Source organism: Agelaius tricolor, unplaced genomic scaffold (genome assembly GCF_023055355.1).
Source record: "Agelaius tricolor isolate 1412-34295 unplaced genomic scaffold, bAgeTri1.0.p SCAF_28, whole genome shotgun sequence".
Taxonomy (NCBI): domain Eukaryota; kingdom Metazoa; phylum Chordata; class Aves; order Passeriformes; family Icteridae; genus Agelaius; species Agelaius tricolor.
The window spans coordinates 7189074-7214166 of NW_027269288.1; the positions used below are offsets into that span (position 1 = coordinate 7189074).

Genomic DNA, 25093 nt, shown 5'->3' on the forward strand with positions numbered 1-25093 from the left:
GAACAGCAAGGAAACCCAGTTAATCACCAATTTAGAGCTAAAACCACAGAATCATAGAATGGCCTGCGTTGGAAGGGAACTCAGAGCTCACCCAGGGCCACCTCCCACTAGCCCAGGTGGCTCCAAGCCATGTCCAACCTGGCCTTGGACACTTCCAGGGATGGGGCAGCCCCAGCAGCTCTGGGCACCCTAAATCTGGTACTGAACACTTGAAATCAAACACACAGGCTCAGGAGATTCTGCTGCAGGACAGAATATTCAAACTGGTTCACTTCATGAACACAGACATTCACTGTGAGTATGTAAATCACTGAAATATCATCCAAAGACCTTTCATGTAGTGATTTTGTGCATATTTATAACAATCACAGAAGTTTATATGGAACCTCGAGAGCTGGAGTTGCTGCTGAAGCCAAAGGACCTGTTCAGAATGTGACATAATAAATGGGCAGCATGAGCAGTACATGATTTCTGCTGTAATAACCTTTAATTAGTAACTAGTGGTGAAATGCTTTTGTCAGGATAGTACAGGCTTACTTCTGAAAAGACATTTAAGACAGATTCCTTTTGGATTGAAACTTGGAAACCTTCAGTATTCTAACATGAGTGCTCCAACCCCAAATCCACAGGACTTCACATTGCAGCAAGTCATCTGAATTCACAAAAAGGGTTTTAATCATAATGCCACCAACTTACTTAAAATTTATAAATGTATGTGAATAAACATTAAGCTGAAAGCTCACTGAGAATGTCTCTGGCTTTGGTTACCTGAAACCACCCGAACCAGATGTCCCAGACAGGCAGCACAGGTAGAGGTGCTCCCACCAGGGTAACTACTGACACCAATACGATGGAATTGTTAATGTCACTGTATTTCCAAAGTGTAAACCATTCTTCCAAAGAACGTGCAAAAAGCGTGTCAGTGTTTCATATTCTAATCTACCTCTGCCAATAAATAATGTAAACAATCGTCAAGCAGGAAAACTCCCCAGAGAGCTGCTCAAGATGGCTCAGACCTTCAATGATCTGAACAACTGCGAGGACACCAGGGACATCGGACCCAGACCCAGGGACCCCTGGACAGCGGACCCGGACCCAGGGACCCCTGGACACCGGACATCAGCCCACGGCCCCTGGCCCTCGGACACCGGACACCGGCCCTCAGACACCGGACCCGGACCCAGGGACCCCGGCCCTCAGACACCGGACCCGGACCCAGGGACCCCGGCCCTCAGACACCGGACCCGGACCCAGAGAACCCGGCCCTCGGACACAGGACCCGGCCCTCAGACACCGGACCCGGACCCAGAGACCCCGGCCCTCGGACACCGGACCCGGCCCTCAGACACCGGACCCGGATACAGGGACCCCGGCCCTCGGACACCGGACACCGGCCCTCGGCCACCGGACCCCGGCTCTCGGACCCCGGCCCGTCCCGGCCCGCACCACCCCGCGGCCGGGGGGAACCCGGCGAGCCGCGCCGGCAGCGCCGCCCCGCGCCCGCGGCGGTTCGGGGGCGGATCGCGGCCGTGCGTGCGCGGCGCCCCCGCGCGCGGTGGTTGGCGCCGTTGCCGTGGCAGCGCGGGCGGCGCGGCGGGCCCGGGCCGTGAGGAGCCGGGCCGGGGGCTGAGCGCGGTGAGCCGTGAGGGGACAGCGCCCTGAGGGGACAGCGCCCTGAGGGGACAGCGCCCTGAGGGGACAGCGCCGGGAACACCGAGACTGCCCCGGGGTGTCCTGTGGGAGGGCTCGGGCCTGTGCTGTGCATCTCGGCCTAATTTACCCCAAATTTTGTTCTTTGGGAGTTGGAGCCGCACAACCTCACAACGCAGCGATTTGGCTGAAGGCGTTGGGGCCGCTGCTGCATTGGCTGCGTTTGATGTTTGTGCCACTTCTTAGTGCCACCAACATCCCTAAATCAGTAGCCCAGCGTAGGAATCCTACTTGGCTTTCGGGTGGCTTCTATCATTTACTCATTCCTCCTTACTTCAAATCCTGGAGTGTGTTTTCTCTGTTCCCTAACCGGAGAAAATAGATGCTCTCTTTTTGTTGATTTTTCTTGAGTTCTGCAGAAGGATTTACATAAATGCACTCAAAGCTGAGCCACCTTCGTTAAAATTAATCATATGTCCAAGTCTTTCTGTGGGTAAGATGTGAAATGCTCAACCATGTGGTAATAACTCATTCTAGATGACATGCAGAATTTACTGAATGCTAATAAATTGTAACAACACTTGGAAACAGTTTGCTTTGCATTGGAGAACTCCACAAGACTCAAGGACAAAGAGTGTTTGTTGGAGTTGTGCCTAAATCATTTGAGGTAAACTCATGGTGTAAGTGGATAAAATACATTCAGAAGGTTTGTTTAATTACTGAGCTGATTGTTAAAAGAAAAAAAAAAAGGCAGAGTCCTTGCTTTTCACTAAGAGATTTATTATAGTTGATACTCAAAATGTGTAACTAGCACAGAGGTGTTGTATCCAGTCATTTCACATGCATTAAATGCATACTGAATGCTGTGAATTCACCTCCTGAGATAGTCACCACTCTTGCAAGTTGTTGGAGATTTGATGTGGAAAACATGTTTTTCTTTTTATTCAGCCTGGTCATTTGGAAAGAGCTGTCACCATGGAAGGCCGTGAGATCAGTTTTAGTGAGGGAGAACAGCAAATGTCTCCTCTAGTGTTTCTAGAGGAGGAAGAGGAAAGACAAGAAGAGGAAGAAGAAAAAGAAGAGGAAAACAAAGAAAGAGAAGAAGAAGAAGAAGAAAGAGAAAAGGAAGAAGGAGAAGAAGAGGAGGAAAAAGAAAGAGAAGAAGAGGAAGAAGAACAAGAAGAGGAAGAAGAACAAGACGAACAAGAAGAGGAAGAAGAAAAAGAAGAAGAGGAAGAAAAAGAAGATGCAGCTGATCAGCTCCTTGACTTGGAAGAACACTGGGAAGGTGAAAATGAATTGTTATGATAACTCACAAAAAACTGACATTAATGTAAGCTTAATGTAAGATAAACATGTTAGATCATTGGCCAGAACCTGACAATACATTACCCTCCCTTGTCCCCCTCCCTGTTCTTGTCTGGGATTTTCCCACATAAATGGGATTCTTGGTGACACTTCCACATGAAGGCAGAGAACATTCTCTTGTTCATTTGCAGGTGTATCATAGTCCTGTGTGTTTTGCCATATGAATTTTTTAATGTACACTGCAGTAATGCTATAAAATGTCACATCTGATTCTCCACGCTGTGACTTGACAGCAAATATAGAAAGCTTTGCATTTTAAAATTCCAAGTCTCTTTATTAAGCTGTTGTTTCAATATCTGCTAGAATATGAGCTGGAAGAAGAGCTGGATGTTGGTGCCAAGATGGAAAACGAGGACACTTTTGAAGATGCTGGAGACCAGTCTGATTCTACCATGTAAATACCTTGTTCCAGTTCAAACAGAATTTCCTCAGTGGTGCTGAGTGACCAGCTGTGTATGACATGGCTTAAACTAGTTTAAAATGTTCCTGTTAAATTGTGAACTATTGTTCAGGAACGCTAAAATTGCAAAGCCAAGGTGGGATCAAGAGGAGCCACAGGCATTTTAAAACAAAGACACATCATTAGTGCTTTAAATGAGGGTATAAATGTTCAACATTGGATATCCAATACTGAAAATCCTGGCTTAAGTCCATGCATGCAAACTTCCTGTGCTGTTTGTGTTCATGTTCTTCATTATTTATAATGGTCTTATTTGTAACAGTTCTGCTAGAATAAAACAGAAAGCAGGGATGTAAGGATGTCAGACAAACTTCACATTACTACAGTTTGACATTGTTTCTTTGTTGGTTGTGTGTTCCAAGTCAAAGGCAAAGCTCAGAACACTCTTTGGGCAGCATTGGTACCATTCAGCCTCTGAAGTCTGCAGACAAAATTCACATATCAAACTCACTGAGAAGCCTCCAATTGCTTGATGACAAGGTCAGGGAAAAGAAACTGATGGTCCAAAAAACCAGGTTAGTGTTTAAACAACCATAATCCATCAGCACAAATCCCCAGCCAATACTGAGATACTGTATCCTCATAAATACTGGAGTTTATGGAACTGTGTATCTGACAGGAATCCTGGCTGTAAATCTTGCCCCCAAAAAGAAGAGTTTCACTGAGAAAAGCACCTACAGAACAGAAATGATGTGTTTGTTTCTTGCAGTGACACGCTGAGTGCCTGTCGGCTGCGGAGCAAGATGCTGGCAAAGCAGCTGGATCATGTAGACATGGAAATAGAGAGAGAGGAGGAGGCTGGCAATGTGTAGGTAGAGAGTATTTCTGGATACCAAGGATTACAGGCATCCACTATGCTCATCTGTGTGTAATTAATGAGATAAGAGCAGGAAGAGGTGGAAACTTGGGAATGGGTATGAAAGAGGCATATATTTTAAAATGTAACAACAGGTACTAAATCAGCCTAGCCCACTGCTGTCAGTTATGTCAATCTTCTATTCAGTCTGATGAATCAAGGTGCTGTGACACTCCTGGAGGTCATGGCTTTGCTTCTGGTGATTATTCACTCAGGATTTCTATATATGTGTGTGAATATATTTTTATAAATGCACACATACGTGTGCCATTCCTTTCCTGTGTTGTTCTGGAATGCAGGAATGCCTTTCAGGAGTAGCTCTGCATACAGGAGCTGCTCTGAAACACTTGTGCTATCAAGTGGGAGGCAATTTACTGTACTCTTCACATTTGGTTTAAATAGAAAGCAGTGGGTGGCTTGTGTACCAGGAGCCAGAGGCTTGTGAACAAACTTCGCAGCTGCATTTCTAACCTGTGTTAATCTCCAGGTTAGAGCACAATGAATGAGAGAGAGGAAGGCAGGTTAACTGCCAGGATGGAAGAGCTGCTTAAACAAAACTGATGAGCTGATGCAAATGAGCCTCCTGAGGTGGTGCAAGTGGGATTGCAGAGACAGTAACAAATCCCAGCAAAGACAGAAATGCAGTGTAGTGTTTATCCTTATGATGGGTCACATGGAGAGGTCTAGATGTGGAAAAAATAGCAATTCTCCCAATCCCTTACATTTAGCAAGTGACTGCTGGAGTGAGAAGGCTTGATAGATTCCTGGCTTCTGAAGTTCAAAGTATTTGTGTTTTAGCAATAATACAAATCCTGGCTGCCATTAGCACTGCCAATGCCAATAAGAGAAATGTTGAATTTAGAGGAGTAGCTGCAGGTAGAAGATCCAATTTTCATTTAGAGGATGGGAGTTTATGTTGAGTATAGTCAGGCCACTGTCTGTGGATCCTGTAGCACACTGCCTGCTAGTTCTCCTGGGGAGAGAGGGAAAATAACTGTGTGGGAATGCTGCAGTTGTAGGCTAAGTGTATGGAATATTGTAGTACCATTTTAAAAGCAAACTCAGCCTAGGTTCTCTAGGTTCACCTACGCTTATCTTCATGAATAATACTACTTTTATCAGTTGGAGAAGTGAATAGTTGCATTAAGCTACTGGTCAGTGCTTTTGAAATTCTCCTCTGTTCCTTTCAACTGGTGTGTAAGAGTTTAAAGAAAGCTCTGCCTCAAGAACGGACGCTTAAAAGGTTAAACAAGAGGCTGCATAAATTGCTGGGATTCTGCTGAATGAATCTGAGCCTTAGAGCTGTGCTTTGCTCTTGCTGCTCTTGCAAGGGGGGGCTCTGCTGACATTTCCTCCTGCTGGTTCTGTCCAACGTGTGCAGTGCAGCCGTGTCCCGCCTGCAGGCCGTGAGCAGCCGCCTGTGCACGGAGCTGGAGACAGAGAAGGAGCTGGAGCTGACACTTGCCCTGACACTAAAACAAAACTTGTAAGTGAGGGGATGGAGAAAGTGTGCAGGGAATCAATCTTTATTGCCTTCTTCATATGCTGTTGGATGGATTCAAAAGTTAATCGATAGAGAAATTGCTTGTAAATACTGAACTACATCAATCTAGAGCAACTTTTAGCCTGCATGATTCTTCCCTTACAAAGTTGGATGATGTGGCTCAAAACCCAAGTCAGCTTTGCACATGTAAATAAAGTTTTGCTTTTATTATGAGAGGTGTATAAATTGTGACCTAAACAGGTCTCATTTGAAATGTAAAATAAGATGGACTAAAGTAAATCTGTCTGTGCATGAGCATAAATACTTGTAATTTATGCCTCTTAGTGGTTTCATAGGGCATAAAGGAAAAGATAGAAAATGAGCATGATGGAGACATTGTAGCAGTACTGTGTATTTTTATGCCAAGCTAATACTGCTGTTGTAATTGATTGTTCACACATAATAAATTACTCCTTTATATCAGACAGAGTAAAATTGTCTTTTGCAGGAGGCAACAGGTGAGTGTGTCTATATTTTGGTACCACAGGTACATCAAAGGAGGAACACAGGCATGAGCTTCTAGCTGTGATTAGCCAAGTGGTTAACCAGGATACAGTGTGTTCTGCTGCAGTGTTGTGTAATAGCTTTAAAATGCTTGACTTGTTTATTGTGTGATTAGCAATACACAGAACAGATTCATGTACTCAGCTCTATCATATCTGGTTCCTTCAGCAAAGCACAGAAGAATAAAAACTGTGCCCTGTCTCTGAAGTTATTTGTTGTTGAAGGAAAAGCTATTATTAGAATTTTTCTTGATTTTCATATTTTCTTCTAAGTACATGGGAAAAACACAAACTTGAGGTTTATTTCTTTTACCCTTTTTTGACCAATGTTTTTGATGTCTTTGAAAGGAATATGTTATTAAATATGAGCCTTGGTCTGGAATACCTGTGCCAGTAAAAGGGTTTGATTCAAAATATGTCTTTAAATAATAAAAGAAAACATGGTTACATGTTTATTTTCCCCATAGAGCCTTCCCTACTCAATTTATCACCTTAAAGTGAAAGACTATCAGTATTCCAATGAAAACAATTCACACTTTTTTTTAAAGGGTTGAGCTGTGGCAGATAGAAACTGAACAGGAAAAATACGACATCCTCCGTGAACAACTTCAAAAAGATGAGGAGGAGCTGCAGATGCAATACCAGGAGGAGAGAGAAGTGAGGATTTGGAAGGAAAAAATAACAGCCCTGCAAGCAGAAGGAACACGTCGGACTCGAGAGAAGTAAGAGCCTCAAAGTCAGAGCCTGCTGCCTTTCTTGTTTTATTTTCAGCCAGTTCTCTGCTGCAGGTGCTGAGTTTAGCTGCTTCAGATACTGCTGCTACTGTGTGTCGTAGCTGGGTGTGCTTCAGGAATATTTGATGAGGAAATGGAATTAAAATAAGAATTGGCCATGGCCTTGCAGTTATGCAAGTAAGATTTCTGATCTGTGGGAATAAACTTAATGAAAAAACTACAAATGCAGGGGGTTTTATCATAGGAAATGAGGTTTATTGGGTCAGAGTAACTGCATGTGTGTGCAGTGCTGCTGGCCTCCAGGACCTTTTGGGCTTATGGTGAAGTCCATTGAGATTTCCTGGAGCAGAAGCAAACACCAAAAAGCACAAAAGTGCTCTCCAAAAGCAGAGCAAAAGTGTATCAGTCTGTGGCTTTAGTGAAGTTTATCACTTTGGCTGTCATGTGGGGAATGTGGAGAGTGGACAAATGTCCTCATTTCAGCACTTATTAAGAAACTCCCCAGCCCCATTCTGAGGTCTCACTGTGTTGGAACCAAATTTTCCTTAGTCCTGCTGCAGCTCTTGGTTTGTCTGTGTTTTGCAGAAGAGAGAAGGAAGCCCAGAGAGAACGTGAAGAAAGAAATAAAAAACTCCTGGAGGATGCCAAGAGGAACCATGAGAAAGCAGTCTGCTTCCTGAGGCAGAGCATGGCAAGGTGGGCCTCACTCCTTTCCTGTTGTGCATTCTCTGCTGGCAAAGACTTTATCCTGCAGCCTTTGGAAAATAATGATTTTTCTGTAAGTTGTGTCTTCTGTTTCACCTGGGAACCTCGTGCCAGGTACAGTCTGGTGAGGCATTGAGATCTTACAGGGCAAAAAGGATGTGGAAAGAAGAAAATCCACTCAGTGTCCTGCCATGGCCTCCAGATTCCCTGGAGTCTCTGTTGTGAGGGCTCTGACCTTGGAGGCATTGATGATAATTGGAAGCATTTTATGTATATATGAGTAGTACAACTAAAATCCAGGTTTGAAACCTGCCCTGTGCCGTTCTATGTCCTCTCAGAAATGTGGTAAAAAACATCAATGGGTTGATGGGCCATTTCTTTGTGCTGCTGCTCTGGTTGATTTTAAATTAGATGTTCTTTCCTAGGTTGATGTTTATGGTATTACTCTGGTGTTGAATTATTTTGCTGCTGAAGAAACGGAACGTTCGTTACTTATTTTTATATATATGTAAATATATCCTAATATATAAATAATAGGACTTAATTGGAAAATGATTGAAATAATTGCACTGTTTCTGTGCTGTTTTATTTTTATTAGATGGTGTGTACAAACTGATCATAATTAAGAAAAACAAAATCAAACAGATTTTTTTCTTGACAAATATATCAAACATATCAATCTTAATTGTTTTTCTGGTTTCCCTTTATATTTATAGGAATATTCCCAGGTTTGATTCCTGCCCACATATTTCCAACTTGTAGAGTTTTCAGGGTTTATTTTTAGTGTGGGTACATGTGCTTGGCTTGTAAAAGTTTGCTACATAAGCTTTAGATACTGCTTATATGAGCAACACCTGAATTCTTTATTTTAGCAGCCAGTCATATGTCATAACATGAAACACATTCTTCATATCCAAAATTTAAAAAAAAAAAATTAAAGTTGTTGAGCAAAATATTTGAAAACCTGTTGGCACTTGGAGCTCGAGCAGTGCCGTGTTTGGAGGAGTCTGCAGCTGCTCCCTGTGCCCACAGCCAGTGCCCACCCAACAGGTCTGCACAGCAGCAGGGCCTGCTGGCAATTACTCCTTGTCAGCCCAGACATTCTATTACCAGGAGCTTTCCAGGATGAGAGCCTGAAAGGTTTTACTTTGCTTACAGAATTCAGGAAAAAAATGCAAAGGAAGAAGCGAAAGCTCGGGAGCATATGGAGAGAAGGATCCAAGCTGTGCTTTCCCTGAAAACCAGCATCACTTCCAACAGGGTACTGCTGCTGGGCTGGGATGGCAGTGAAGTCACTGCCTTGGGGGACTGCTGGCTTCTAATGCTCACTTTTCCTTGCAGAGCTGTGTGGGGATTTTTGATCAGATCCCTGACCAAACCCTTCGAAACTGGGGAGAATTTAACCATTGCAGGGATCTGTGTGGGCAGGTTTTGACATTCTGCTGATGCAGTTTATTCTGTCAACAGTCTAGTTGTTCTGGGAGGGGAACTCTCTGGGAAATAATGCATACTAAAAAAAGTTCTCTGGAAGTTCAGCCAGAAGGATTTCCAGTTATTTGGATCCCAATGCAGAAATATTCCACATGGAGAAAACATATGGAAGAAAAACAGTTATTTGAGAATTTAAATAGTATAAATTAGGAATTTCTAAGCTATGCTGCTTTGCTTTTCTATTTCTGTTCTGTAGGATATGAGGGAATGATCTTAATTTAAACCTGATTTGTTTAGAACTGTTATCTTTTCCCATTCCTTCACTGAGCAGCATTCCAGGGGCAGGCTGGAAGGGTAAAGAAGCAGCCTGGACCTAGACAGAGCTTTCTGCATCTCAGCACCCCATGGCTAGAGAGAATATTACAGACAATACCTTCTGCTTCAGAGACATCCACCACAAATGGATGCTTGGATAAGGGGACCAGCATTAGATCCTCTGGTTTATATTCTTTAATATGTCAATCAAGTATGTAACTGGTTTGTGTGACTTTCACAGGAAAGGCTCCAAACTCTCCAGATTTTGAACAAAGCAAAGGCCTTGGAGGCGAAGAAGGAGGAGATGAAAATGAGGGAGGCCATCCTAGCAGAAGGAGGCAATGTTGTCAGGGAAATTTTCCTCCATAAACGACAGCAAGAACACGAGAAAAGGCAAGAGTGAGTATCATATCCATATCAAACTGTGCCTGCTCCCTGCTGCTCAGTCAGGTCCTGAAGGCAGAGCATCTCTGATGGTGCCTGGAGGGGCTGAACTCCCTCTCCACTCTGTGTGTGACACTTGCTCAGTCTGTTCCTGGTGCCCTCAGCTCTGCCTTAGGGGTGCTCAGAGCTCCAGAGCCCCCTGGGTGCTCCATGATCGACTCCTCCGGAGGGGAGTTCAGTGACCCCAAACTGGAAAGCTGAAGAAACTGTCCTTCTTCTTCCCCTGAACACTGTGACAGCCTGTAACAGCCTTCTAAAACACTGTAACTGGGTATATTTAGTCTGCAAAAATGTATAAACAGCCTCTGAATCACTTGGTGGCTTGGCACAAATTACCACTGAACCCAACTGAAAGACTTGCTATTTAGCTAAAAGGCTCCAAGGGAACTGGGGTGTAGTTGATATTATTGTTAAACAGCCATGGTTGGGTTAATATTTCTTACAACTTTGGATTACAGAGCTTTTAGAGAACAGCAGAAGTCAAGAAAAATGGAGATTGTGTCTCGAATTTTGCAAGAAAGAGCTGCTACTCACAGGCAGAGCAAAAGTCAGTCTCCTACGAAGGCAATTAAGGCTCGTGGTAAACTTGAGGATCCTTTACTGCAGAGTGGGAAAGCCTGGCAAAGTGAGGAGACCTGCAAACATCCAGATGGAGAAATATCACAGGTTTAGATTGTCTTGTTTTGTTTTGTTAAATGTGCAGGTCATTGAACTCTGTTTAAAAATAGCACAGGCTACAACCAAACATGAGACAGGAGAGAACAAGTGGAGAGTAATTTCCCCATCAGATCTCTTAATATCTGTTAGTTTCCTTTTTCTTGAAGGAAATGTAGTGACTTTTAAGATAAAATTTTGTCTGTATTCAGTGTTTTAGGGGGGATTGGCCTAAGTTGTCATCTCTGGCCTCTGAGCCAAAGGCCAAGAGGCCAAAAAGCCAAAGACCTGTAATTTTTGTGTTAAAAGATCCCCTCAGAAATTGGTAACTGTTGAAGTAACTGTAATTTGTAATTGTATCTTCAAACCTTGTGCTTTCACCAAAGCCCTGGTGCCCTCCATCAGTTTATGCCTTGGCTGGGGAGGGAACTGCTCCCCAGGGAGAGAGAGCTGAGAACAAACCCCAGGATGTGCTCCAGGAAAGGGGTGATGAGGACACAGAGAGGGACAAGACCTTCCTGGTACCTGAGTTCCCAGGACTTTGGAGTCGAGAATGTGACTTGCACAAGGTAAATGTTGTGATATCTCCTGTTAGAAACAGAAAAGAACCTTGCTTGAAACCAATAATTGTGTATTTTGCAGTTAAAATGCAGACATTATGTTATTACATAGATGCAGAAATTCAGATGTGAGAATATCATCAGTCATTGCTGTTTGACACTGTTCTGGAGGAGTTTGTTCTCTCAAAGAGAAAACAGTGCTTTAGGTTTAGTTCAGAAATCTGTGAAGACATAAATCACATTATGTTTACTTCTTTGAATTTAAAAACCTTCAGAATCCATCAAAAAGAAATCATGTCAGTACATATTCCTAGACTTGCATGGAGAAGCACTGGACCATGACTGAAACATTCTAGTGAAGTCAGCTGATTTTTTTCTCAATGTTTAGTAAGTTGAGAAGAAAATAAAACCCTTAAAGTGCAGCAAAGCTAATTCTACCATGAAAACCATGATTTTCTAGTGTTGGGTGATGATAAACTGCAGAACAGAGAGCTGAGAATCCATTAAATTCTTCATGGTGAGGTTGGGATGCTGAGTTTGACTGGAGAGAGCCAGAGAGCTGGCCAGGTTCTGGAAGATTCCTTTTGCAGATTTTTCTGCTGGAGCTGCAGATTCTGTGGTCACACACAGATCTGGTGCCTTTTCTCCATGGTCCTTTTCAGGTGCCCAAAGCAGCAGATCCAACACAGTTGGCTCTCAGGACAATAAGGACACAAATGGCAAAGAAAAGAATGGAGAAACTCCAAACTGGAACTCTTCACAAGCAAACTGTGCCTGCTCAGGAACACAAGGGCTGTGCCTTCCACAGCAAACCCAGCTGCATTCACTTCAAGGTCAGTGGCCATTCTGCATGGAATTGTAGAGAGGAATCTGCTGGAGCTATAGCCCAATGTCTTGATCAAAAATCTGTTGCAGCCTTCAATAGGTTTGTAGTGAAATTTGAAACAGCTCTTGCCTTTTTCTCCAACAATCTCTTTGTTAAGTGATAGATTAAATAAATTACTTATCTTTACTATCAAACTATAAAAGACTTCCTTTTCTTAGGGGAGTTTAAATAGTGTCAGAAAGGTGAGCAGATGATGAAACCTTCTGTTGGATTGTGTTGTGTGTTTTTTGAAGGGCAGCATGACTGATACCTGTATATTGTTTGTAAATACATTATTACTGAAAAATAATGGCCTTAAAGAAGTGGGGACTCCCATGCAGGTAAATTTCAGTTGGTTAACAGAACTGTTAATAACTCACTTAGACCATGAACACCATGTCTCTGACACTCACCTGGTATGTTTGGCATTCCAAGGATTTCGATGTTGGTCAGATCTACAAAAAGAAGATAATTTTGACAAACACATCCTACAGTGTGAATTACTGCAGGCTGGTGGGAATCAGTGAATGTCTCAAGGACTCCATCAGTGTTCAGTAAGTAAATTCACTGCAGATTTGTTTTACCTTTGTACCACAAGAGCTGGAACCCAATTCTGCAGCAACTGAAATTTCGGATTGTCATGGGTTAACCCTGCAGAGAGCAGCTCCTCACTCCCTCCTCAGTGGGATGGGGGGGAAAAAGTCAAACTTGTGACTTGAGATAAACACAGTTGAATTCAACAAAAAAAAAGGGAAAAAAACTGATGAAATAAAGGAAATCAATCTCAGAGCAAAGAACACTTAAATTGCAATCCTGTGGTCTTTCCCATCAATCCATTCCTGTAATCCTGCTGCCAGGTTATGTAATGAAGCACTGTGTCTACTTGGGAGATTGCAAATTAATCTCAGTTCAACTATATTGATAATTTTATCTCACTGCTTATAAATAAACAAAAGGAGATACCCACAAATGTTTCTTTTTAAGAATTCAGGCACCAGCTCTCTCTGGAGCTGGACTGGGCCTGGAAATACATAAAAGGCAAGTTGTGAAAAGTAGTATTTCTCTAAAAAATGAAGTTGTGAAAAGAATTTATTTAACTGGAATTCTGTGAATTCTAAAAGTGAAAAAATGTTGAAGTTCCTGTGTGTAAGTGAAGCTTATGGACAAATAGGAGACATGGAGGTGAATTCCTTTGGCTTACAGAGAAAGTTCAGGTTTCAACCCTTCTGCTGACCTGGAGAAGGCACCTGTGGGACACTTTAATGACACCCCAGTGAATAAAGGAGTTGTTTCACCACTGTGAGTGAGTCCATGCTCCAGAGCTCCTTTCCCAGCTCTCTGCCCACTGTCCTTGTGGGGATAAACCACACCTGGAATTTCTGCATTGTCTGATAAGCACAGGATGCTCCAAGGTGAAGCCATTCTTTGCCCACTTTGTCCCCACAAGAGTCCCAGGATTGTGAACAGAGAGTTCTTGACTGAACAACGTCCCTGGAGAGCTCTAAAGTCTGGATCCAGCTGCTCCAGATGTGGAGCACTTCACTCCCAGCCTGGTGGAGGTGGATGATTGAGCAGAGCCCTTCAGCTCCTAAACCTGCTCTGCTCCATGGGTGGCTCCTGGCTGGTTCAAAGTCACGTGTGTGGATTTCATTTTGACCCACTTACACGTGTCTGATTTCTGTGACAAAGCCTGAAGCTGCTAATCCGACAAAATGAGGGTTTCCTGCTCTCAATGATTGATTTTTTTTCTCTCATTTAGTATGTTGGACAATTGCATATGGTAAATCAGCACCTCTGGTTTTTCACCAAAAATTAAACAATGCTTTTTGAAAGGCCTAAGTCTTTCCTTGCTGTAATTGCCTTTCAAAGCACTCTCCAAATAGCAAGAGTTGTGAATGATTTTTCAATGTCTGATAAATTAATTAACTTTTTAAAATGCAAGTGGTTACCCATACATTTGCCAGCAGGATAGCTAGCAAAAATAATCTAAGATTTTATTCTCCATTTTCATGTTATTAATCAGCAGAGCACAGACCTGTGGACACTGATCTCTATAAAGCTTATCTCAGGTAGAACCAGACATCATTTGTTTGTTACAGAATAGTTTTGCCAAGTATTTTGAAAATACCCAGCACATCTACATTGTCATGGTGTCACTGTCCTTGAAGTCAGTGCACAGGTATTTACAGCCATAGCACTTGAGAGCTGTTAGCAGTGACAGGACTGGATTTGCTGATAAAAAGCTTTATTCCAGTGCTTGAAATGAGCAGTATTACCCCCATGGAGCCTCTCCTTAGCAGAGTGGTTCTGTGTGTGTTTCTGTGTCTGACACTTTGTGCTCTGAATCAGAACTGGTTTATCAAGGTAACATTTGAAATAAAGAACCATTCCTTAGAGTCCCCCTCAGGAGAAAGTGCCAGGGATCTGTTCAGAAGATCATGCAGGTGCTTATTCCCTGTCCACATTTTAAGCTCCTGAATTCTGAAGTGTTTTCCTTTCTGAAAACTTTCATTCTGCTTTGGTTTGAGTTTAATTTTGTTTTGATAAAGCTGTGAAGGGCGAGTGCTCCATGTCTGCCTTGGCTTAGGGGCTCCCATGGCTGACAACACTTCCTTACCTCCTCTGGCTCCTCTGCCAGGCTCCAGGAGTGCCTCAATAATTTCATTTACAGTGCAGCTGTGAGATGTCTTGTGATGGGCATTTTCCCTGCCTCACACAGACCATGAAATGAGTGGCAGATTCTATTCAAGATCATTTTGATACAGCTGGCAACAAGCAGCACATTCTCTAATCATCTGCAGCTCCCTTCTTGGGCTTTTCCTCTTCATTTTGTGTTTGGACAGGGGAGATGTTACAGAGCAACATTAAAGTGGATAATGGGAGAAGTTGCTTCCTAATTGTCTGACTGGGCAGTTCCACCTCTTCTTGCTGATTTTGAGCCTCAGCTTCACCTCCTTGGCTGCAGTCCCTGTCTTGCCTTTTAAAAGCACTTTGAGTCTTTCTGAATCAAACCTTAATAAAGAATCAGCCTTTGTTGTTTCCCAGTTGCAGCAGGGTTCTGGAGCCTTTCATTAATCTGTCACTCATTCTGACTTTTCTGATAATTAGTCCAAGTGAGGGGGGAAAAAAAAAGCAATCTGCCATTGTTACCAGAGCAGGAGCTGGGTGTTCCATCCACAGCTTTAATCTGGAGTTTTATTTTAATTATCTCCATAGTTTTGACCCACCTGGCAAAATGTCTTCTGGGATGTCCTGTGAATTCCTGGTAACATTTAAGCCAATGGTAAGTGCACAGTGAGGAGAATCCTAGTATAGGCCACTATTCTGATTAAAACCATCATTAATTGAATTTCTTAACTGTTAACAAGAAAAAACCCTACATTTTTAGCAGAGCTACTGTTGCACATGGACAGCTGTGTGCATGTTCAAGCTCTGATAAATTGTCATAAAGCAAATTCTGAGGGCATGTTTGGAAAAATGCCTCCAAATGAGAGCAAGTTTCCAAATATTTATAATCTTGCCCAGCTCAAGTTAACCAAGCTGTCACAAAGACTGTTTGAATGTGGAAACATGGAATCAGTAAAGATACATTTTAATATGGTACTCAAAGAATGAGTGAAAATATTTTTCATCAGACTAAATCTTCTGAAATTACTTAGGGTTTTTTGTTTTTCTGTTTTGTTTTCTAGATAAATAAGGGGCTGGAAGGAGCAGTCATGTTTATGGCCCAGACAGGTTCTTTTTCTGTTCCACTGAAATGCACAGTCAAAACCTGCATGGTAAGAGACTTCCTTTAAGCATGTAGATAATATAATTATTATTCTAAAAAGCTGATGCTCACTTCATTGACATTAGTGCTATGTAGGCCAGTGGTAATGAATGGTTTCTTTTCTCCCAGCTGGCTCTGGATAAGGAGCTCATTGACTTTGGCAGCCTGGTGGTGGGAGAGACAATTTCACGGCCCATCAGCCTGACAAACAGCGGGGCTTTGGGAGCCAGATTCCGAGTGTGGACGTCAGCAGGTGCCACAAGTACCCCCAGAGCAACAGTAAAAGCTGCTCCTGCAATAGTGGTGGGTTCCAAAGCACTTCCCTAAAGGAATAGAAATGTTCTGCTTTGGGAAGTGTGCTGGAGTTGTGCAGTCCCTGTGCAGAGTCACAAAGCAGCTCAGGTCAGAAGGGACTTGGGAAGATCACCTGCTCCAACCTTTAGTACATTTGGGTGGGTATAAATATAATCTGGTAGACCCAAATGTTGGAAGGTAAAAGCAATTGTCTTGTGAGGCATGGGGAAACCAGCAATGCTGATTTTTGGAAGTATTTTAGTAATTTATGTCACGATTCCTATTTTCTCCACATTCATGACAATTAGGAGAAAATACTTCAGTTAAAAGAGGAGATTCTGACAGAGTCATTAAAAATCTCAACTCGTGGAAGGCAGAAACATGTGAACTGCTGCAAAACTAGCAATCAAGTGAGGGGTGTGATAAAGAGAGGGCTGGTTTCACCAGACTTAGTTTTGACATAAAACTGCCTGGGTTTCCACTAGAAAAATGTTGGTTTTGTTAATTGTAAAGTAACTGGCACTACACTGCACTGTTCCTGTTACATTATTTACCTGTTTGGGGCAGCCAGCAAAAAATTCAATCTGCTCATTGATAAAGGTCTTGTAGAATGTGCAGTTCTTGGAAAGTGCAACACATTTCTCCATTTATAACACAGAACTGTTGCAAGAAAACACAAACCTGATTTGCATAAAACTTTTGCTGGGTAGAACCGGAGCTGGTGCAAGGCAGAGGAGCAGCCATGGGAGAAAATCCCTCTCTGTGTTTCCTGACAGGTCACTGAACATCCCAGTGAGCCTGAGGAGGAAGAGGAAGGCAGCCCAGGCCCCGTGGCAGCTGGGGATCCAAAGCAGAGCTGTGCTGAGCCCAGGGAGGGGCTGAGCCCCTGTGCAGCCCAGGAGCCCAGGGGAAGCAGTGCCACAGGTGAGGTGATGCTTTGAACACAGCCCTGCACTCCCCAGGCCAAGCTTTAGCTCTGTCATCTCTGGGAAAACTGAGCAGCTCAGTTTGCAAAGGTACTCAGTAAATGAAGAGCTCATCACTGCAGCAGTAATGTTATATTTCCTTGTGTGCTGCCTCATGGAGAATGACTAAAAATAATGTCTTGACACCATTATATCAAAAGCAGCAGAGAACCTCACTGCTCATTAGTGATCAACAATTCAGACTCAGAAGAACACAGAACCCAACCAGCTTCAGAAATTGCAAAATTGTTAACATCATCCCTGTCTCAGCAACTGAATCCCCACTTCTCAGAATAGCAATCCACATGACAGGTTTATTTTTATAGTCTGTAATTCTAGGAACAAGGAAGCAGAAAGATGAACCTCCTCAGACATTTTCCATCTCATTCCTAATGTTTACTATGTGCTTAATAAAATCCAGTCTTGTAGAAGAAAGACTTTCTTAATTTGCTTCTTATCTATGTTCTTTAACATTTCTTCCCAATACTGGTCATTTTAATTTCAGGAAGCTGAAAGTTCCATGGAAAGGTTGTGGGTGGTTTTTGCAGGTCCTTCTGCCTGCATTCCTTTATCCCACTGAAATTGCTCTTGAAGGCCATCCCCACTCCAGCTGAGTCTGTATTTTTGAGCCATTCATGTTAGTACTCAGTGGAAGGCTCTGATAGAATTCCAAACTAGACTAAAGCTGGATGGCCAAACAAATATTTCCTCCCAGACATTCCAATTTGCCCATCATGCCTATACATGCCTGGATTTGCAACATTGACTCAAATTAATGTACTTGTGCTTTGTTGGATGTTGGTTTTGATGGACACATCCAGCATTTTATTTTGTTTTGTGTTTGTTTCTTTCCCCAGGAGAACTTGGTCAAGGAGAATTAAAGACCAGGTCAGATCTGGACACAGACAATGCAGATAATTTAATGGAACTTTCTCCTGACAAAATACCAATTGAAATTATGCTTGGAAAGGTAATGAATGTCCTGAGATCCAGACAAGATCTCACTAGGCTGAGCCTACATTGAATAAATTGCTCAAGTTCATGGTCATTCCAAATCCACTGGAGATCCCTGTATCACAGTTAATTCTTAAAATGAAATCACAGCTCACTTTCTCCCTTTCTCTTGATCTATAGAGACAAAAGGTTTAACCTTTTGTTCTAAAAAAGGTTAAAACCTTTTAACATAGAACTTTTTGTGGCAATTCACATTTGCCACAATTAATTCTTTTTTTTCTGCTATGTGGTTCTGTGGTTAAACAAAGTCTGATGACAACACACAAGAAAGGGCAGGAAGAATTTCTGGGAAATGTCAGATTTGAGCCATTTTATTGTTCTGCTTCTGATTTTTCCTGTGCACAGAGAGTTCAGTTGAGTTACAAACCAGGTGTAGTAGAGTGTGTGTACAGTGAGTATCTACAGCCTCTTTATTTCAGTGCAATTTCTAGAATTTCACTGTTGTTTCTCAGGTGACTGAGGGTGAGATTGGACCCTTCAGCTCAGTGAAAATCCCAGTCCTGTTTGTCCCAGCTGTCCCTGGGGCCGTGAGGGCAGAGTTTGTGATCCTGTTTGACAACCCAGACTGCAAACCAGTGAGTGACCTGCTTCAAACCATGTGTGAAATAGTTTAAAATCTTCTCATTTGTGCTCTTCTCAAGAATTATGTGTTAGGTAGTTTTATGGGAGTCACAGCTCTTATTTCTGATGCAGGATGTTTATTAAACCTGCTAATTCTCTTAATTTCTATGCAAATAATCCTGATATTTCCATTTTATCAGACATCCTATTGGAAAACATCTCACATCCTGGAAATAAATGGGGAAATATTCTCCCTTATTCCCAACCTACCTAGTTTATTTTCTTTCTGATCTATCAGAATTGGAATTATTTAGCAGGCAGCAGTGAAGCTGATGTGTGAAAGCTGGAAGAGATGACAACTTTAGTTACCACTTCAGCATATTGTGATTCTAAATTTTATTGGAAGCCAAATTCTGCTTAGAACAGTTCACAGAAGCTTGCCAAAAATGAAAGACAAACTTCCCAGCAGCTCAGCACCAGTCTTGGCTGTCCCTGGAGCTGCAGAAGGAGCTGCAGAGGCTCTGTGGGCCCTGGTGCCAGGCCTGGGCACTGCAGGGAGCACAGCCCTGTGCTGCAATCCCTGCATTTCTGTGCTGCCTCCCCTGCATCTCTGTGCTGCAATCCCTGCATCTCTGTGCTGCAATCCCTGCATTTCTGTGCTGCAATCCCTGCATCTCTGTGCTGCCATCCCTGCATTTCTGTGCTGCAATCCCTGCATCTCTGTGCTGCCATCCCTGCATCTCTGTGCTGCAATCCCTGCATTTCTGTGCTGCCATCCCTGCATCTCTGTGCTGCAATCCCTGCATTTCTGTGCTGCCCCCCCTGCATTTCTGTGCTGCAATCCCTGCATTTCTGTGCTGCCCCCCCTGCATTTCTGTGCTGCCTCTCCTGCATTTCTGTGCTGCCTTCCCTGCATTTCTGTGCTGCCATCCCTGCATTTCTGTGCTGCCTGGACGAGCTGCAGCCCTGCAGCCCCAGGGGAGCCTGGACTGAGGCCCATCCACTTCAGCTAAAAGCACTTTAAATACTTCTTTTCAATATCATGGGCAGATGCTCTTCTTTCATGTTCCCTGTCAAGGAATCCAACCCAAAGTATAATTGTGTTTCTCTGCTGGGGCACTGTAACATCTTGGGTTTACTTTGCAAATGATTTTCCTAGGTCTGCCTCATTAAAGAACCTGTTGCACTACAAATAATAAAATATGTAGTCAGCTGAGTTTACAGCAGAAATCCTTGCTGTAAGTCAGTAAGAATGTGAGGCTGACAGAACTAATGCCCTGCCATTGCTGCCCTGCCAGCTGAGCTTCAGTGCCATTGGAGTTTCTGTGGATGTGCCCATCTGGGTGCCCCAGCCCAACGTGGACCTCAGGATCTGCCTGTACGGGCGGCTGTACCAGGACAGCGTGGAGGTGTGCAGCAGGTGAGCTGCCCTGGTACCCCTGGCACTGCCCCTGGCACTGGGGGTGAGCTGCCCTGGTACCCCTGGCACTGTGGGTGAGCTGCCATGGGTACCCCTGGCACTGCCCCTGGCACTGTGGGTGAGCTGCCCTGGTACCCCTGGCACTGCCCCTGGCACTGGGGGTGAGCTGCCCTGGTACCCCTGGCACTGTGGGTGAGCTGCCATGGGTGCCTCTGGCACTGTGGGTGAGCTGCCCTGGGTACCCCTGGCACTGTGGGTGAGCTGCCCTGGTACCCCTGGCACTGCCCCTGGCCCTGTGGGTGAGCTGCCCTGGTACCCCTGGCACTGTGGGTGAGCTGCCATGGGTACCCCTGGCACTGCCCCTGGCACTGTGGGTGAGCTGCCCTGGTACCCCTGGCACTGTGGGTGAGCTGCCATGGGTGCCTCTGGCACTGTGGGTGAGCTGCCCTGGTACCCCTGGCACTGTGGGTGAGCTGCCATGGGTACCCCTGGCACTGCCCCTGGCACTGTGGGTGAGCTGCCCTGGTACCCCTGGCACTGCCCCTGGCACTGTGGGTGAGCTGCCATGGGTACCCCTGGCACTGTGGGTGAGCTGCCATGGCTGCCCCTGGCACTGCCCCTGGCACTGCAGCTGAGCTGCCATGGCTGCCCCTGGCACTGTGGGTGAGCTGCCATGGCTGCCCCTGGCACTGCCCCTGGCACTGCAGCTGAGCTGCCATGGCTGCCCCTGGCACTGTGGGTGAGCTGCCATGGCTGCCCCTGGCACTGCCCCTGGCACTGCAGCTGAGCTGCCATGGCTGCCCCTGGCACTGTGGGTGAGCTGCCCTGGCTGCCCCTGGCACTGCCCCTGCCCCTGGCACTGCCCCTGCCCCTGGCACTGCCCCTGGCACTGCAGCTGAGCTGCCATGGCTGCCCCTGGCACTGTGGGTGAGCTGCCCTGGCTGCCCCTGGCACTGCCCCTGCCCCTGGCACTGCCCCTGGCACTGCAGCTGAGCTGCCATGGCTGCCCCTGGCACTGCCCCTGGCACTGCCCCTGGCACTGCAGCTGAGCTGCCATGGCTGCCCCTGGCACTGCCCCTGGCACTGCCCCTGGCACTGCAGCTGAGCTGCCATGGCTGCCCCTGGCACTGCCCCTGGCCCTGGCACTGCAGGGGCACATCCTCTGAGCCCTCTGAGCTCTGGAAAATGTGGGCATCCTGCTAAGCCAGAGTCCCAACACCAGCCCTGGCTATGGGGTAGCCACACACCTCCCCAGCCCTGCCAGATTCCCAGTGTTGTTCCTGTTCCTGGGGAGAGCTGGGAAGCCCTAGGGAACAGCAAATCCACAGGTTCCTCATGTGGAATTTGCTCACTAAACATTTAGGGAGATAAATGGATCTAAAATTAGCTGCACATTAGGCTGATTCAGCCAGGGATTTTTATGTAGGAATATTTTGTTGTTTCTCAGCTATTTTGTGTTCAATTAAAGTCCTGGGGGGACTTAGGATCTGGAAACCAGTTTCATGAGAGTCTTTCCAGACCTGGAATTAGATGCTGGGTAAATCATGTCAGTCCTTTTGCATTCACTCTGAAATGGGAAAGGTGCAGCTTTTCCTGACCCATGGGGGCATTAAGGTCTCCACTGCAAGGACAGATCCCTGTGATTACACAGAGAGTGAGCAGACACTGAGTGACAGGGGAAATATCTGGGTGTTTCAGAGTCCAAGTCAGCCACATCTGAGGACTGCTTCTGTTTGCACTGGGATATAAAGGGAATATTCCAGCTCCTTGGCTTCTGGAGATTTCCTGCTATTAAAAGTTCTTATGGGAACATTTAATTGTCTTCAGGTGCTGGGTGTCTTCCCTCCACCTAATGCAGTCACTATGGAATTCTTATTTTAACAATTTGCATTTCTTAGAGTCTATTTCAATAGGATTGGGGTGGGTTTGTGGGAGGGTGGGGGAGAGATTGGTTCTATGGAAGGCATCCATTCTAAACCTCTTACCAGAATTACAGACTGCAGAGATTCTTCACAGTTGGAAAGAAATGAGTAAAGCTGTTATCTCAGAAATTCAGCTTACAGATATGACAAGCACAAGTTGTTATGTAAGTGATTTTACTTGGTCTAGATAACCCAGGGATAAAACTTATAAGTGTAGAAACAGAATAACTCTCCTAATGAAACTTAAGAGTTCAAGGGGATCTCAAAGATAGAAGCTGTCAAATTGCTTAGGGCAAAACTTCTTCACTGGGGGAAAAATCCTGCTGATCCTTTGCCAGGTTTCACTAAATCAAGAGCACTTAATATGTAGTAGCCTGTCCTTAGCACCTTGGCAAGTCAAAGCTTTGATTTATCACCCAATTTCCATAATTAGGAAAAATTATCTTATACAGTCAGGTGGGCTGAAATTCAGTGTATTTCATGTGCAGAAATACCGTGTGTCAACTTTTTATCCTGCAAAAGTGGATTGATTCCATCCTTCTGTTGTGGCCTGAGCAGATTCTCCCTCCAGGGGCTCCTGACACTTCCCTTGGTGTGTCAGGAGGAGGATTCCTCCTGGAGCCTGCCTGTGACTTGTAGGGAAAGATAAAGTTTCCAAGAGAGTCAGATACCTCTGGAACTGGAATGTAAAATATTGCTAATATTGGGTTTGTTCTGGGTTTTAGTTGTTTGGGTTTTTTTCTGGTCAAGAAGACTCTGGTAATCAGGCAGCAAAAATAAGCAGCATAAAGGGTGAAAGTGTCTTATCAGAATTGTGTTCAATATAAATAATTTTAAAAAGTCATTTCTTCAGCAGGTTATAATCTGCTCTGATTTAATGAAGTAGTATATAATTCTCTTAGATTGTCAACAGTCAGAAATCATTGCAGGCTCCCAGCCCCACTTGCTGTAGCTGTTGATTTAGAGGAGACCATCTGGCCTGACAGCTTGGAAACCAGTCCAGGGGAAGGAGAATGACAAGCTGAAATATTTGGAAATTGCTCGGCAATTTTGCACTTAGGCATGAAATTCCAAAGCAGGGGATGGTCCATGGCTGCTGCTGTGCTGTGATAGGGCCAGAATTCAGTAGACAGGCTGAGGATTCCTGGTTCCAGTGTGCCATTCCCAGGACAAATTGATCCCAAGGTTTGGCAGAGGGGCTGGCAGGAGCAGCTCAGGCACTCTGTGGCTCCCAGCCCTGCAGGATCTCTGCTGGTGGAGGACAGCTCTCATCTGTTTACAGAAATCACCAAGGCTCAGTCATCCTATTGATCCTGATAGAGCCAGTGCATGTTAGACAAATAATCAGCTGATATTTCACAACAGCTTGGCTTTGACTGCCCCTGACCTGGCTGAGCTGTGCTGAGCTCTGACACTTCTCTTTGGATCACTTTGAGCACTGGTTGCTACAGCTGGGTTTGTTACAGAACTTCCAAGTCCTGTTTTCTGTCCTTAAAAGAGAACACAACTGTGTGAGCTTGCTGTGGCAGTTTTCCATGCCCGTCATTTTCAAAGGAAGCTTGGGATTGTTCTGATTACAGTGCAGGGGTGGGGGCAGGAGGGGGCAGACTCCAGAGTCACTGAAGTGGCCTCAAAGGCACCTGAGCACGTCTGATGTGTTTGCAGAGCAACAACCACGCTGCGTTTGAAGTTTGAGGTGTGCAGAGAACTGAGCAAGCACATGGAGCTGCTTCCAAAAACAGGCTACATCCAGGCCCAGTCATCCTTCAGTGCCCAGCTCAAGTTCCTGCCCAGGTAACCAACATCAATCCAAGTCCAATCTTTCAGGATTTCAGCCAGTGGCAGTGGAAGAGCTGAGCAGGGTGGTTGTTCCCTCCTGCTGTCCGGGCTGGAGCTCACGGTGCTGCTGCAGTGCGGGTCTGCTCTCCCCTGTCCCCCTGGGAGCTGCCAGATGCTCCAGGAGGAAATGAGCTTGGCTGCCAGGGCCGTGAGGCAATGCTCCCCCTGTGGCGGCAGCAGCGCCGTGACGCTCCGAGCTCTGCGTTCCTGCTAGGCTGCTCTGTGCTGTGGGAAGCTATTCCTGGCCAGGAGGGAGGCTGTTGGGGCAGGTGGCTGCTTCATGGATCACTGATTAAATAATTTCTGGACAAGAACTCCTGTGCTTGCTAATTAAGGTGAGAGTGGTTGGGCTTCCTGTCCATATCTCTCCTCCCCAGGTACATTTTTCTCCAAATGATGAAGGTATTGAATGAATTTCACATGGTGTTTTATGTAACATCTCCTGATGCTAAAAGCTTTAACACAGCAAGCTTTGTTTCTCCATTTTACAAAACATCTACAAATACAAACATAGCTCAGGGATAGGAAACAATTCCAGTTTCTAAAATTTTAAATACCAGAGCTCCCATTGGCCACTGTTCATTTTATTTACCTCATCATTGCCATCCTAAAGAATTTAGCAGGACATTTCTTTTCTAAAAATAATTAATGACATATGGAATTCAGTGTCTTTGGCTTTGATTGCTGCTGCAAACCTGCTGCTTCTTTGATGTGGGTTCTTAGTCCCAGGGATGTGTGTTTGGATTCTCAAAGGTGTGCTCAGCACCTCTGGATTCTATCCTGACTGCAAAATTGTCACCAGGTTTGTATTCAAAGAACTGAAAGTATTTACAGTTCTTGCAGCATCTCAAATCCCATCAGATTACAACAACAGTAACATGGTGACACATTCCAGTTCCTGAACCTCAGCTGCTGTGAGGCACCGTTCCCTCTCTGAGGGGATGGAGACAGAGCTTGGATTTAGAACCTTAATCTTCCTTTAAAAATGGGGAAGCTTCAGAAAGGAGATTTGATGAGATTAAGGATTTCTGACACACGACATAAGTATGTGGCTCTTTGAGGGTACAGATGATTTTAAAGCCCTGGTGCAGGGGGAGTCTGGGAGCTCCTCAGCACTGAGCCAGTGCCACATTTCCCTCAGGGCTGGCAGTGAGCTGCCATTGGGAGCTCTATTAATAGAGCAGCTGTGTTAAAGTGACACAGAGGGAAGAGAACCCCCCA

The 25093-nt window shown here is 44.8% G+C and overlaps 1 protein-coding gene across 4 annotated transcripts in view; it reads left to right on the forward strand.

The window, feature by feature from the left end:
- The first annotated feature begins 1539 nt into the window (after positions 1–1539).
- Positions 1540–25093, forward strand: part of CFAP74 (cilia and flagella associated protein 74) — a 38432-nt gene continuing 14878 nt past the window's right edge. For 3 of the 4 annotated variants that reach the window (XM_071448868.1, XM_071448872.1, XM_071448871.1), the window contains exons 1-22: positions 1540–1635; positions 2599–2938; positions 3322–3412; positions 3841–3993; positions 4188–4286; positions 5716–5820; positions 6929–7102; positions 7700–7810; positions 8978–9080; positions 9807–9964; positions 10468–10675; positions 11050–11232; positions 11886–12056; positions 12524–12642; positions 15305–15371; positions 15778–15867; positions 15987–16160; positions 16928–17075; positions 17974–18086; positions 18583–18705; positions 19990–20111; positions 23699–23827. In XM_071448868.1, coding sequence (XP_071304969.1) covers positions 2626–2938; positions 3322–3412; positions 3841–3993; positions 4188–4286; positions 5716–5820; positions 6929–7102; positions 7700–7810; positions 8978–9080; positions 9807–9964; positions 10468–10675; positions 11050–11232; positions 11886–12056; positions 12524–12642; positions 15305–15371; positions 15778–15867; positions 15987–16160; positions 16928–17075; positions 17974–18086; positions 18583–18705; positions 19990–20111; positions 23699–23827 — 2954 coding nt within the window. In that variant the 5' untranslated portion in view covers positions 1540–1635; positions 2599–2625. The remainder of the gene's footprint in view (positions 1636–2598; positions 2939–3321; positions 3413–3840; positions 3994–4187; positions 4287–5715; positions 5821–6928; positions 7103–7699; positions 7811–8977; positions 9081–9806; positions 9965–10467; positions 10676–11049; positions 11233–11885; positions 12057–12523; positions 12643–15304; positions 15372–15777; positions 15868–15986; positions 16161–16927; positions 17076–17973; positions 18087–18582; positions 18706–19989; positions 20112–23698; positions 23828–25093) is intronic. The other variant, XM_071448869.1, reaches the window with a different exon arrangement.